Source organism: Hippoglossus hippoglossus, chromosome 1 (assembly GCF_009819705.1).
Source record: "Hippoglossus hippoglossus isolate fHipHip1 chromosome 1, fHipHip1.pri, whole genome shotgun sequence".
Classification (NCBI taxonomy): Eukaryota; Metazoa; Chordata; class Actinopteri; order Pleuronectiformes; family Pleuronectidae; genus Hippoglossus; species Hippoglossus hippoglossus.
The window spans coordinates 18242748-18257600 of record NC_047151.1 but is presented as its reverse complement, the minus strand read 5'-3'; the positions used below and the strand labels follow the sequence as shown (position 1 = coordinate 18257600).

Genomic DNA, 14853 nt, shown 5'->3' with positions numbered 1-14853 from the left:
ACTGATTCTGATGGTGGGTTTGAGTGGAGAAATGATACAGACGAGTGATTTCCCAAGTCGCAGTCTCTCCTGCACCATCAGCATTCTAATGCCCACACACCACTCCCACAGAAATCCATCTTCAATCTTTCAGATCTCACCTCCCTCCATGCTCCATCTCCGCCGTCTCTCCTCTCACACTCCCCATGTATTTCACTAACACTTAAAGGAAATTAGACCTGGAATTCCAGTAGATAGCAAAGGCTCTGCTCATTATATGTTAGTGGGGCAGCTATTTGTCTCCCCTGTCGTGCGGTGCCACAGTGGCTCGAGCTCTGAATGCAATGGTTTTTGTTTTACATATTAATAAGTGAGGCTTCTGGAGAAATGTTTCAGGACCTGGTATTGTTTTCTGAGTTTCGCTTGTGGCTATACACTTTTCATTTTTCCCAGAATGCTTTTAGTATGCTGGCTGTCAACATGGAGGCTGAAGAGACATGTTACAAATGAAACACAGCAGTGAGCCAAGACTGCCGTCATGAAAGATACGCAGATAGAAAGGCAGATAGAAAGAGAGGAAGAATGCACTATATGGCCAAGAGCATGTTAACACCATAGACTATATATAAAGACGGGCAGTACTTCTCCACTTGCTCACACCATTTAGAAATTAAGCCAAAATATCCCAGATATTGAAGCTGCCATCTGTTTACTTCTAGTCATTTGGAGGCAGTGAGGTCCCGCCGATACACATGCTCAACCAATCGCAAGTCACTCTCCGCTGTCAATCATGATGTTTCACATTGTTTTTATAGCATCAAATAACTAATTAAAAGCAAACTTACCAGAAAAATAAACACAGATTTACCACGAATTAACCAGTTAGAGGTAGACTACCTCTGGGTGAATGAAGAAATGACTAAATGAATGAATTTATGTTTGAGTTCAAAATGGATGTGATTTCTTTTAAGCTTTAAAAATACTGTCGTACACAGATGACGCTCAGGGACATTTTGTTTTAAAGCTTTATACAAAACCCAGATATGTTTGTTTAAAATGTCCGAGGCTCCAAATTATCTTAGTCATTCTAGCATTTTAGCTGTTCAATTTAAAGAGCTATCTTTCAAAAGAGACAAAAAAGAGTCCGAAACATGAGGACACGGGTACATTTGGTTGCTATTAATGGTTTTTCTTGGAGTACTTTACACTTCCTCCTCTTATCCTTCCATTTTGCCTCTTGTCTTATACATCTTTATATGCTCTTGCCTTCCAAAGTGTAGAAAAAAACTAAAATTAACCAACAAGTAAATCCAACCTGATACTTAAATGGCTAACAAGAAGCTCTGTGGAATAATTAAGACGACGCATATGCTTAACAAACCTTGACAGATAAATATCTGTGTTGTTAACTGATAAGTGGGAGGGCTGTGTGGTTCACAGCCCATTTAACCCATTTGCTTTTTAAAATGGGGAAATGTATGTATTTTGTCAGAGCGCAGACCTGATGTGTCACAAAAACAGATGCACAAGAGAAAGTCTGGCAAAACACCCACTATGATCAGTGTATGACTCGAAATCAAAGAAATGCATGTATTTTCAAAGGACTGCAAAATATAGACAGCATTATCATTTGTTCTGCACACATTCAGAGCCAAACTCTGTCTACTTGACTTGTTTACAATTCAGCGGAGTCTCAGCACATGCAAAGGATGGAAAACACAAATCTGAATTTGAAAGGGAACGCTGCGCCCGAATTCCAAATGTTTATAGTTGCACTTCGGCTTGTGTTATGTTTAACTTGTGATTCAGAACACATAGCGGTGGGTTCCTTGGGGTCAGCACAGCAAAGTTTCTTATTAAAATGTCAAGAGCAATCACAGCATAAACGGCTGGAGTCACGGCTGAGGGGAAACAGCCTGGGCAAATCAAAAATTAAGTAACAGCTCTCATATATGATATCTAACAGGGAGCATGGGAAGATGATTAGTGAGGGGAGAGTGGAGAAATGAAAGGGGGGAAAGAGGGACTGACTGATCGTCGACAGTCTGAGGACAAGCACATTACATATCTCATCCTGGAGCTTTCATTTAACGTGTCCTGCCAAATCAAAATTCATGGGATTCCAGTTTTAGAAACAAGGAAAGGTGCATAAATGTTTTTTTACACAATACAAGAAAGGAGAATCGCAGATACTGCACATGACACAATGACTGCAGATATTTTTTATATGTATATATATATATATATATATATATATATATATATATCTATAATGATGAGATTGTGATACAAAAACGTGTAAATGAAGCAAATGTAAAAATCGAATGTATTGACCACAATCGCCTACAGTAAAACACAGTATTACATGTCGTTCATTGTAAAAGCTATTCCATAGCACTAAAAGAGATACCTGTTGTCATGTGTGGTGACAAAATCAGAACAAACCAAATGTGTGTGTGTGCATGTGTGTGTCGGTGTGTGTGGCAGACAAGAGCCCTACTTCAGGGCACAAGCCAGGGATTATAAAACGGTTTAACAACATTACAGGTAGCAGAGCATTCACTGTGTAGTGATATATCAGTGAGACAACCTGACAATCTTCTCAACCTGCAGGGCTTCTTCCTTCTTACTGGGTGACTATAAGCCTTGAGCAAAGTCTTTCCCAACCTTTTTTCTGCCATGGGACACACACACACACTCAAAAAAAACCCTCCGATGTTTCCCCACTCACCATTGACAACCACAGTCTAATACAGATGGGTTTTTTATATGTGTAGAACGTTCTGTATTTGCAAATCTTGAGTGTCTCTGCAAACATAAAATTGTCTGGAGCTGAGGACGAGCACAAACTGTATCTTGCCACATGGGTTTATGGAAAATACGTACATTAACATTCTGTCTTGCAAGATGTTTGTGTAAACATGTTTATTTAGTGGTGATGCAGCTCTGATTCAGCAAACTGGGCCAATTTCTGTGCTGTGATTTGTGTGTATCGCTGTTTTTTTTTTTTTATTATAGTGTAATTACATACACACACATTAAGAGATTTTTTGGCCACTTGGGTTGTAGAATTAAGCCGTGAAAACAACACTGGCATTCCTTATAAAACTGATGAACAAGCCAGCTGGCAAATGTTAAGTACAATATCAACTCTCTGTTTGATTTTTAAAGTTTTGTGTCTCACAACTACTAAGATTTTTTTGGGGGGCTTTTTAAGTTTATTAGTTTAGCTATCGACACATGATGCGCCCCAAAATTTGCAGCTTACTCACCACTGCCTGGGATAACATGGAATTTACAGTCATTTAGCAAATTCAATTTTAATGAATAGCCTCGAAAACATTTTGCTTAAAAAAAGATTGAACGCAGTCACGGCTTATCTTGGATTGTTTGTCGAAACAACAGAGTTACAGCTGACAAAATCTGTGGCAGCTGTTCCTCCTTAACATGATAACCCTCAACAATTAAAAACAGCTGTACCAATCAACAAGCTAATGGCAGAGATGGAAATGATTTCAACATCCCAAAGCAGAAAGAGCGGCAGCGAGAGACGGAGGGAAATTTGCGAGGCGGCTGTGCTATAGGGAATCCTGGAATCAGCCATCAGTCAAAACGAGGCCCAGAGAGATAAGTTGACAGATGCATTCATCACAGGCAGGATGACAGTGGGTAGAACACATGGCTCGCTTCCAACAACTTTGTCGGGCTAGTTACTGAATGAATACTAATTGAAGAGAGGGGAAAGACGTTTGAATTCAACTTAAAACTTTATGTTAATCCTCAGATTTGTGCTTTTGAACATGTTATTTCTTATTGGATTTCTTTGAAATAATTGCCCACATCTGTTCACATGTTCTTTTTTCAAAAGGTTCAACTCACTCTCTTTTTATTGCTCTTAAAAATGTCTTGTTCTTGGTGGGACTTGACACGATGATTACAGGTTTTAAAAACAAAAACAAAAATATTTCACAGGACGAAGCAGTGAGATGACGTACTTGTGGTTCTTGTCCTTCATCTGCCCTTCCTTGGAGTGTAATTAAAAAAAAGGGTGAGAGACTAAAACCTACTTGTTTGAATGCAGCTACAGTTGCACTGTAACTTGTTTTATTTGGATATAGGCTATATTTAAATAGGGCTGTATATTTTAGGTGCAAAATTTGCACTTATTCTTCGTTTATATGGAAATGAACAAGCAAGTGCATGTTCTTGTCTGTTAGAGAGGCCAAATGAGCCTCTACCAGGAGTGCTCGCCTAAACAAACAACTGCTTTGCATATTTGTATTCATATCATAAGAGGTTCATAGTCCTCTAGCATCAAACTACAATCGGGTTACCATGCAAGTAGACTGGTTTCAGACACTGAAGAGGGTCACATGATCGCAGAGCCATTGAGCTATACATAAAATGTAGCTGCTCTCCAGTGAAATAAGTTTGCATGTACTTAAGCATTAAGCAGGCGGCCCATAATTCACATGCATTACTTGAACTGTTAATGTATTTATGCAGAACACTAATGTGGACTTGATGACCAGCCTGACTTGGATGATAGACTTGAAGAGTGGATGATGGAGAGACGCCGAGGAGGTCAAGAGAGCCTATGTAGAGTTACTTAGGTTTTTTTACCCTCCTTTTAGATTGTTATTACAGTATGTCTGCACAAATATTCATGGTCATTGTGTACATCTCATAAGGAAAGTTTCTTTTAAAGTTTTTTTCTTATCCAAGGTAAGGTCGGAAGACCAAACATGGAATCATTTTTGATTGAGACTTAAATAACAACAGGTTAACAAACTGTGATGTTTGAGAATTAAGGTTGGACTCACATTTGCTTACACCTCATCAATATAGGTGGGATGGAAAATATAAGGTCACGTTGGTGATTAAATTAAAAAGCTCTTAGCACTTATGTGATGCAAAAGGCTGCATGGAAGTGTTGGACTCTGTTGCCACCGTCAGACTGAGAAATGCTGCGGAAATTCTAAGAAAACCAAAAGGGGAGGGGGGGGGACGACATGCTCGACACCTATGCAGTTTGCCCTGGATAACAGACAGCTTAGTATTGTCTTGTATGTACACACAACAGCTTGAAGGGAAAAAACAATGCTGCGTGTCTCTGGCGGTGTTGTCAGAAGGCTTGTTCGGTCTTACCTGCTCCCATTTCACAAACGCTGTCTGTCATTTGTGCTCGTCTGCTCTAATATGTGATCCCTCCTCTCCACAATAGGGTAAAGAACGAAACGCTCAAACACACCGTGGTGCTCCTCCTCCCCGCAGGAAGATCTTGTGTCTCTACACGCCGCTGCCGACGTGCTAAACCTTAGACGTGTTTGCATAATTGTGGTATCACAGCTCTATGTAATGTCTGCATGTGTGCCGCGGCTTTGCCCTCCCATCTAAATTCAAAGCTCAAACAGACCGCCCATTCTGTCAAGCCAACCTCTGAGTCAATAGAACATCCTGTCAGTGTGAAAACCGCCTGCCAGCCTGTGTGACAACCCCCCCCCCCTCCCCGTCTGGAATGATACCCTGGTCTTCAGAGGTCAGAGAGGACACAACCACATCTACTCTGTGCAGGTAGCTGCTAGTGTCAATTGTTGCCTGAATGAATCTCTATCTGAAAAGAAAACCCTACAGTGCATGACAGGACAGGGTATTGTGATGACCAAATGGGTTTTTCTTTTTGGGGGGGGGCAAGATGTGTACTCAAATATACTTGTCTGCAAAAAACATGTGTAAGACAAGTCATTCAGAATGTGAGTTTTAATTAGTGGGAACCGACAGAGCATCTCAGAGGCTTGTTTGAGTGATGGCTTTGCATCAACAGACACTTACGTGTCCCCTTTTTTTTTCTAAGCGTGGTGTCAACATTTTTGTCAGACCCCGCGAGATCCAGAGCCAGATAAATCTTGTCTTCAGCCAAGATACAAAAAAATGAATCAATACTGCTTTTGAGTTCTGACACTGTGTATCGCAGAATGAATCACCTACTTATTCTTCACTATTGGAGAGTAGCTTTTGGAATTTGGAAGGTAATTTTACTGCAGCTTCCTGATACAACTCTTCTGAGTTCGACAATCAAAAGTAGACCATTGATCAATATGACTGAATGCCTGAAATGCATTTGATTGTTCACTAAAAAAAAAAAAATTATTGGGAATGAAATGCAATCTTGAAATGCTGCTGAAATCAGAGGGTGGAAGAAAAGAAGGAAAAGAAAAGTGGAGTTGCTGTTGTCCCAGATTGAACCTCACATCTGGGTGAAAGTTTCATGTTGTCTCCATGTTTGTATTTCTGCTGTCAGCTCCAACAAAACATTCTGTAGCTGCAGTATGTTTGTTAACCCTGTCACTGGTGACTTTGTAGAGTCGCTCCAATCTAAATAATACACAAACCTCTGTGATCTTTAAAATAACAAGTATATGGACAATAAAGCTACGGTTGAGAAAAGGGTTGAGTCATAAATGCTTTGGTCCCCGTTTCTCAGAAATACCCTGACTATTATGCATTGTCTATTATTTAACATTGATTTCTGTTCATGTACAACATCTTTCTTTGTTACAGTGCTGTAACAAAAACAAATTCTATCGACTCATTGAAGTCGCTGAAGGATTATTGTGATTATAATTCATGTTTTTTTTCTCTTATATTTCCATCCAGCCTGATATAGTGTAGCTCATTACCTGGGCCATAGTCCTCCATTGTTGTCTAAAAACTATTAAAAACACATCAGTGAGGTGCAGTTTTCCAATGTGTGGCATGTTTATTAAATAGGACTCTTGCACAACAGCACTCTTGTTTCTACTTTGATTAATTCCACACATGCTAACCTCCTCTTGTATTTAGTTCCCAAAAATATACCATTTACCCCTGTTTCACAAAGGCTTTTGAAAACTTAGTGCCCAGCTGCTTTAATAAAATGATTAGGCCTTTTTTAGAATGCATGTTTTTAAAATGTTATGTCTTTTGGGGGACGGGACCAAAAATATAGAACATCTCAAGCCTCAACCTTTAAAGTGGTGTGAAAGCAACTAAATGTTTTCCACGAAAAGATGGAGTTGATACAGTGTTTAACTGATAGATGGAGATTGTGATGAACCATGAAAACCTGAACGTACCTGTCGACGCAGGTCCCTGGTCTTTTTGGTCATTTTGTCAATGGCTGAGTTCAATGGATCACCTTTCTCTTTCCTGCCAGTCTGTAAAAAGAAAAAAAACACACAAACACCAAGTTAATACACTTACAGTACATTTCCAGACATTGCACCACACAGGACGCTGTAGCTCACAGTGTACATTTTCTCTTTGAAATGACACAAACAAAGCATACATGGGTATAGTTGGTTTAGATAGTTGATCTCCAAAAGACCCTTCATCACAGAACATGTAGTGTCGTTACCAAGCCTCGATTAAACTGGAGTCTGTGAAAACATGAGTCAAACTGTTTAATATGTTACCTAGCAACTAGCCTTTCTCGCAACTGGCAATTTCGTTTTCGCCAGTTCCCCTGTCTAGTGCACTTCATGTATCTGCCAACTACTACGGACTTTAAAACGGTGTAGACGACCATGTGCTCCAACTGAAACACACAGAGTCAGCAGCTGCTTCTTCTCACCTGACAATGGGGAGTTTTCACTGGGATAATGTGAGTGTACAAGCACCCCAACCAACTAGTTGGTTGGGTTGCTGAGGCAGGTACTGGGACAGGATCTCTTGCTATCTTTTATTAAGAAATACAGACAATTCTCTTCATTGAGACGCCTGGCCAAAGAAGAGGCCCCGCTTTCGGTTGTACCTACTGGCTGCTCCATTTACCACTTATAATCTTTACTGTCTTTGCTCAGAAACCATGGAGAAGAATGGGGCAATACGTTTATTGGATTTTGACTGTTATTATTTACTAATTCTAAGCTTGGCTTGAAGGTAAGTATGATGCTGTCCTTTTAAAGAGCCTGTTCAAGGTGGGAATGTTGCACCTTTATTCTGCTTAGCCCTTCTGTGTAAAAGGGCCAAACACAGAACGTGTGGGGCATTGCTGATCTGCCTTTATGCCAACAGAGAAGATTGTCAAAGACTCGCATCAATGGAGAGATACTGATGCTGTTAGTCGTCACGCCTCTCATTCTGGAACACCAGCATACAATGTAAAATCACACACGGGCAGAATTATGTAGCCTGTTTTATTCAGTCTATAGGAGGCTTAAGCAGGGGTCCTCTTAATGGCTAAATTAACTAAACAAGATCTTGTGTGTCATTGAACAAATTATTTCTGCTCCAGATCCTGATCTCTCTAAAGAAAGGCATACATGTGTCACTCAGGACATGGAAAGTGAGTAAATCCTAATTGGGTTGTTCTGAATGCACCATTTAGAAGATACTTAATAGGCTTAGAATAAATTATTGTCACCATTTGACATGCATTGAACATGTTAGCAAGCATCACCAGTTTCCTAATTTCCTAGCAAAGGATTATGGATATTTCAGTCTATGTAACTAGTACAACGCGTGATTGATCCAAAAGGTTGTGATTGTTCTGGGAAAGAAAATATTGGTTAACAAGACTTTCCAAATCCAAGCCTTTCCTATTTCAATTTAAATGAGTTAAATGAACAATAAGAAGTGGAAACAAGTGTAAAATTGGCACCCTGCTTAGGAGTTAAGTCCTTAAGAGTGAGGAATGTGGTCCCACCCTCCCTCAGGTCTTCTCAATCAGCTCCCGTACAAAGTCAAATGCCACCACATTTCAAACTAAAGGTCTACAAATAATCATTCATGTTAATTACTTTGTCCTTTTGTTTTGACAGCTGAGGAATTAAAAATTGAGACCATCCCTGTTTGAAACCTTGTGCTATATATAGCTACAGACAACACTGAGTAAAGTTTTTTATGGATGGCACAATCTTTGTTGTAGACATAAAAAGAAAAGCATTAAAATCTGCTGATTGAATAATTCAGGTGGTACAAAGAATATTTTTGCAAAGGGAAACAATGGTTAGCAGGATGATCAACAGATTGTAAGACACAGTCATTTTCTGTGGAAGCAATGCCAGCATACAAAATTAGTTGTGTCGTTGCCAGGCAACCATCGCACAGCTCTGCCCAGCATAGCATGAAGGCAAACAACCAAAATGCTCATCAGCCTTTGCAGAAAAACACACACGTAGTGACACAGACTTCCATTCATCCTTGTTTGTTTCAGATGAGGATTGTGTTTGAGACCAACTGACTACTATACTCCGAGACAAAAAGCAAATGTTGTTATTTACTCATTATCGTGTTCAATGGGACACAAAATGTGGCTCCTGAACTTTGTTTTGCTGCACGATTGTCCTGCCCTTTCAATTATTGAATGCAACACAACACATATCTTTGTGTCACAAAGAACTAAATGATATCTCATCAAACACCCAGTTCATGGTAAACTTACATCAAGGTTAACAGTGATGGTCATTTCCAAAGCCTCATTATCAGGTTATAAAATTACCGTTTTCTACAAAAGTTCTGAATATGCCGTCTATCACACTTGTAGAGAGCAGCAGGGAGGGACTGATGCTACTGTGAACTCAACACAATGACATTTACTAATTGAGCACTTTCCTTAAAAGGTGAATTTAGCTCAGGAAGCGTGTGCGCTCTAGTAAACAACTTAAAATCAGCGAGGAAAGTACCAAACCAACGTTTTCTTGTCCTTGTCCTTTCTTTTTCTTTTTTTTTAAGACCTGACATTCAGGAGTATTCCAGCTAGATGATCACACAACAACCACAATTTTTGAGCATTTTTTCTCATTTTAAAGTTGTCACACTCCAACCTCTGCACGAGTTTCAGTGTGGCTATGTGCTGTGGGGGATTCACATGTGTGCAAGGTCATTGATGTGAAAGTGCTGCTCAATGAAAAGAGCCTGTAGCCATAAAAACAGATAATTCCCTTTTCTGTCTAATGTATTGCTGGCTTGCCCTTGGCCAAGGCTCATATAGCACGCGTTTTCTTTCATATGGACGTTAAACATTAGGAATGACTCATTTGTCTCCTAGCTCATACAACAGTTAGTCACCCCCTCTTCTAATAGCAATCACACGATGCTGCTTTTTTCTTTTTTTGTTGGGCAGTGCATCAAATTAAAGGGATCTCATAATATGAATAATATGTATGAGATTTGATCCCATATTGGAAGGAAATCGAGCTGGAACCTACTTACCACCAAAGTTACACACATTTAAGTGAACTTTATGTGCATTTAATACATTTGAACATTACATTCTGACACATGCCTCGAATGACTTTGAGTGAGTTGTTAGGAAAATGAAGGTAGCACTCAGCTCCCTTCCATTACGTGTCATCCTATAATACTAACACTTTGATGTGCATGGACAGGCCAGCTCCTCTACGCCAAAGCAGGACACATGACAACATTAGTCATTATGCAGCCTGAAGAGCCTAATGTGTCATTAAGGCACCACAGGGACGCACGGGATTAAGGATGCTCACCACCAAAATTAAAAAAGGGCTCAACTGGAACCTTTCTGAGGACACTTCACACATATTCACGTGATTTCTTATGTTTTAACTGACAACCTTAATTGAACCAAGCGAGAGAGAAAGTTGGTCAGGCTCTAGATGACATTAACAAATCCTCTTATTCACAAGATGAGTAGACAAACAAATTAGTGCCTGTGTGTTTTTTTTCTCTCGCTCTCTCTCCATTTTCTGGAATCAGAAATCCAGCTGTTTTATTTCTCAAAAACTCTGAACTCTTTAATCTGAGTTAAGGAGATTAAAACTGCACAATGATGTCAGTCTAAAGGGACAGAACCCAGCTCCTGTTATTTTGAGCTCCAATTGACAGTAGTATTTGTGTGTGTATTTTCTTGTGGCCGCTTCCGCTCTTTGAGTAACCATGTACCTTCAAAGATCAATTACAGGGACAAATCACAACCACAATTACTAAAACATATGCTGCACTTCCACTTCCACTCTAATATGGCATTACTCCTTCAACAGGGAACGGAAATGCATTGCTAATGTTGGGTTTCCTGCAAACCATAAAACACCCAATTAAAAACACTACGCATGAATTCCCCATCACAAACTTTATATACAAGGCTGTCCACAAAGTGTGCAATCATAGGTTAGTAAATGCGTCAGCCACAAATTCATCCCTGGTCACTCAAAACTGTGGTCTTTGATAAGTGCGTGCACATGTGGGTGTGTGTGTGACAAACAGAGTGAGAGAGACAAACTGAGTCACACTGTTTTATTTATGTGTTGATCCCGGGAAAATGATTTGACATGGCTCCATTCCCACCTAGGTGTGGTCCTGCCTGTGTGTAGGAATTGGGCTCTCCAATGCGCACCCATTAAATGTTGATTCAACATAGACAGCAACGTTGATTGCTTAGTTTTTAACTGTCGCATAATGGGATGTACATGTTCGGTTTTTCTAGTAAACGCAAAGTCCCCGTGGTGTTTGGCAGACACTGTTCCCAACTGTCCTCCATCCATTACTTTCTACCCCCCGTGTGCGCTCATTCATTCCCAGTAGGGGAGAGGAAAGATAGAGCAGGGTGCTTGGAAAATAAGCATGGAGAGTGTATGGGGTAATGGAAGCAGGCATTGCCTACTCAGGAGATGGGCTGGTGGACGGTTGCATGCTAGCAGAGCGGCTGACGGCCCAGAGAATGTTCACACGCTCTGGCCTCCGAAAGTTGTGCTAACTCAGTGGTGCACTGCCAAGCACAAACTATTTCAATGCATTTCTGACCTCAAACCCTGCAATGGTGGTATAAGATATAGAGTCTTGTACAGAGAGATGTTGCACTTGAAACTAATGCAATGAAAATGACAGTGGCGAAACATTTGCAGAAACCCGAGAGGTAGTTGAAAGAAGTGAAGGATTCATCTGGTCATTCATAGGCAATAACATGGCAAATCAGAGAAATGAGCAGATGAATCACGGGGGAAGATAAGAAAAAAACAAACAGGAGGACAGGTGGGGGGAGGAAAGACGGGACGGAGGGGGGAGGGGTGTCGGGGTATGAGGCATTCTGTCTTATTGTCTCTCAAGATCAATGTGTTAAATGATATCAATTCCGGCTCCTTGTCAATTCAATTAGGCAGGAGCGAGAGGTACAATTACTGTCCAATGTGCTTTACACTGTCTGCAGCGGGCTTAAAGGGGAAGGCGAGCAGATAAACGAGGGGGTGAGAAAGTGTTGTGTGTGTGTGTGCGCGAGAGAGCCAGGGGGGGGGCTGATAATAGTGGTAACGTGTCTGGTCGGGTTACCAGCAGATAATGGGTAGCTAGATCCTCATTAAGACAAGTTGTGCTCCCTCAGCTGCAGTGCCATAGATGGGCCAATTTGACTTGTTCTCATTAAGTGGAACTTAAAGAGGTGCAGCGGTGGCTATCAGCAAGTTTGATTACAGGATACTGGAAAAGAAAACACGCTACAATGCCTGCGACTGGAAAGAAAAAATACTTCGAGATGAGCTGCTTAGTGTTTATTCTTCCTTTTTTATAAATAAGACGACAGAGCAGGACAGAAATAAATGTCATATCGAAACCTCAAGGATTCTAATAGATAGTACGGGCACAATGCAACGGTGGAGCAAATAAGCACAGAAATATCAAGTTATGGCAGCATGTGTGCATGTGACCGTATGTCTGAAAGTGTCTCTCACTCTCTCACACACACACACTCTCACTCACACACACACACACACACACACACACACACACACACACACACACACACACACACACACACACAATGAAACCAATTAGTTAGCAGACAATTTTTCTGAGAGGGTCAAAGGTGTGAAATGTATATAATTAAAGTTAGATGAAAAGATTGTGTGTCATTTTGTTTTCCCCTCCATCCATAGGTGGAGTCTCTCCCAGCCCACACTGGGCGTAGAGCCAGCATCGACAGGTCACCAGTGGATTACAAGACTAACACATACAGACAATTCACACTCACATTGTATACTGGCAGTTCACCTGCATGTCCCCTAAATAAGGGTCAACACTGCAGCAGGAGGAGGAAAACCTATGCAGACATGAGCAAATTGCTTTTTCAGTTATTTACTAAATTTATGATTTATATTTCATTTATTTTTTTCAGATTTTTAATAAAATACAAAGGGTCAAATAATTGAATCATGATTTCCATAATTCCGTACATATAAATTACTATAACAACTAAATTATGTTATTAATTGCTTCAAATAAAAATTAATAATCTGTTGATTTGTACATTTAACATTTTTGACACTTAAGATTAAATGTATAGGACTTTAAAGGTAAAGGTATAGTCTGAGCCCAAACTAATAGCAGGTTTTTATAAATGGACATGATCAAAATATAGATAGGTTAGTGTTGGATAAAAAAAATCATTATTTACATTTGTAGATGGTAGTAACTTACAAATTGTCATGCATCTGTAATCGTTTCTGGAACTTGACCTCCCACAACACCATTCATAAACTGATTTGGCCAGAGAGAACCGAGGTTGTGGACAAAACTTGACCCTTGTTTTGTGTTACACTGCAGATCAGTGAGCAGCACTGGGCTGTGCACAAGATGCTGGAAGCCACTGACTGGAAACATTATTTTTACACCTTGCCTCTGAGGGCTTTATGTGCTTCGGCTGTTTTTTGTGACTGTCTCAGATAATTAGTTGTTTTTATTTTTCCTCGGTGTAGCTGTTTACAGTGAAATAAGACAGAAAGTGAAATACTTCTCTTCTGTCGCATGGACTAAGCTTGTCGCAGGCACTGATTAATAAATGAGTTTCATACTCTTAATGATTGTATCTTAAAACGCGTTCATAGAGTTCTGAACGCCTGACTTCTTTTTGAGTAATGAGGTATAATGAAAGTGATAATGACCTTAGGCAATGGCTCTCAAGTCCTTGGTCCTTGGGATGGCTAGTGCCATGTACTCATTATTCTTTATGTTTGCACAACCTGTACACATCAGTAACAATTTTGAGGAGGGCCCGCAGAATGCTTATCCAAGCTTATTCAATTACAAGCCAATTACAAAATGATTTAACCATCATTAACAATCGCCTGAATAATAGTTTGTTTAGTTCCTAGAGGCATGCCAAAATATATCTATTCAATTGTTGTTTAATTGTTGATTGAAAATTAAATAAAGCATATTTTATAATGCTATTATTAAGCAGACAATTAAGTATCAGATATATGCTCATTTTTATAGGTGTTGTTTGATTAGTTGAATCATTAATGGCAGTGTTACTGGAAAGTACTAACTCAGTGATTGGTAGAAACACACACACACACACGCATACGAACACGGACCCACGTCTTGTGGCTACTGGGAATATGAATGAGTATCCAGATCTCCTGTGTGGCGCCTCAGGAAAACCAGTTTACCCCCAACACCCAAAGTGCTGCTTATACCAGAGCTCCATGTCTTCTCTCCTCTCACATGGTTGCTCATGGTATCTATAACAGTGCTGTTTGAGCCTGGCAGTCTCCTGTCAGTTAGAGTTAATGCAGCTGAGAACGGCAGTGCCTGAGGAGGAGCCGGAGTGCCTTCTGGCACAAGCTCTCTTATGTTTAATGGCTGATGCCGTTTGCTTACTCCTCTCATTACACTGGCTCATGTTTAGACTGTGGGCCTGTCACTGGCTATTAGCATCTGTGGTCAAGCAGGCTGTGGATGAGAGGAAGCATCTGGCTTATCATCAAGCACATTGTAAGTATGAAATGAACAGTTTGTTTAAGACGGGGTAAAAACAGAGTAAACACACTGTGTGCATGGGTGCATGGGTAATTGGTAGATTGATGCGACACTAAAATAAAATCTTCTCTAAGAATAAACTGATACTATGATGCAGTACAACATTTT

At 40.2% G+C, this 14853-nt stretch overlaps 1 protein-coding gene across 1 annotated transcript in view; it reads right to left on the bottom strand.

The window, feature by feature from the left end:
- The window catches only part of ctnna2 (catenin (cadherin-associated protein), alpha 2), a 283094-nt gene that overhangs the window by 75210 nt on the left and 193031 nt on the right, over positions 1-14853 (bottom strand). Inside the window, exon 8 of the mRNA XM_034582981.1 lies at positions 7095-7175. Coding sequence (XP_034438872.1) covers positions 7095-7175 — 81 coding nt within the window. The remainder of the gene's footprint in view (positions 1-7094; positions 7176-14853) is intronic.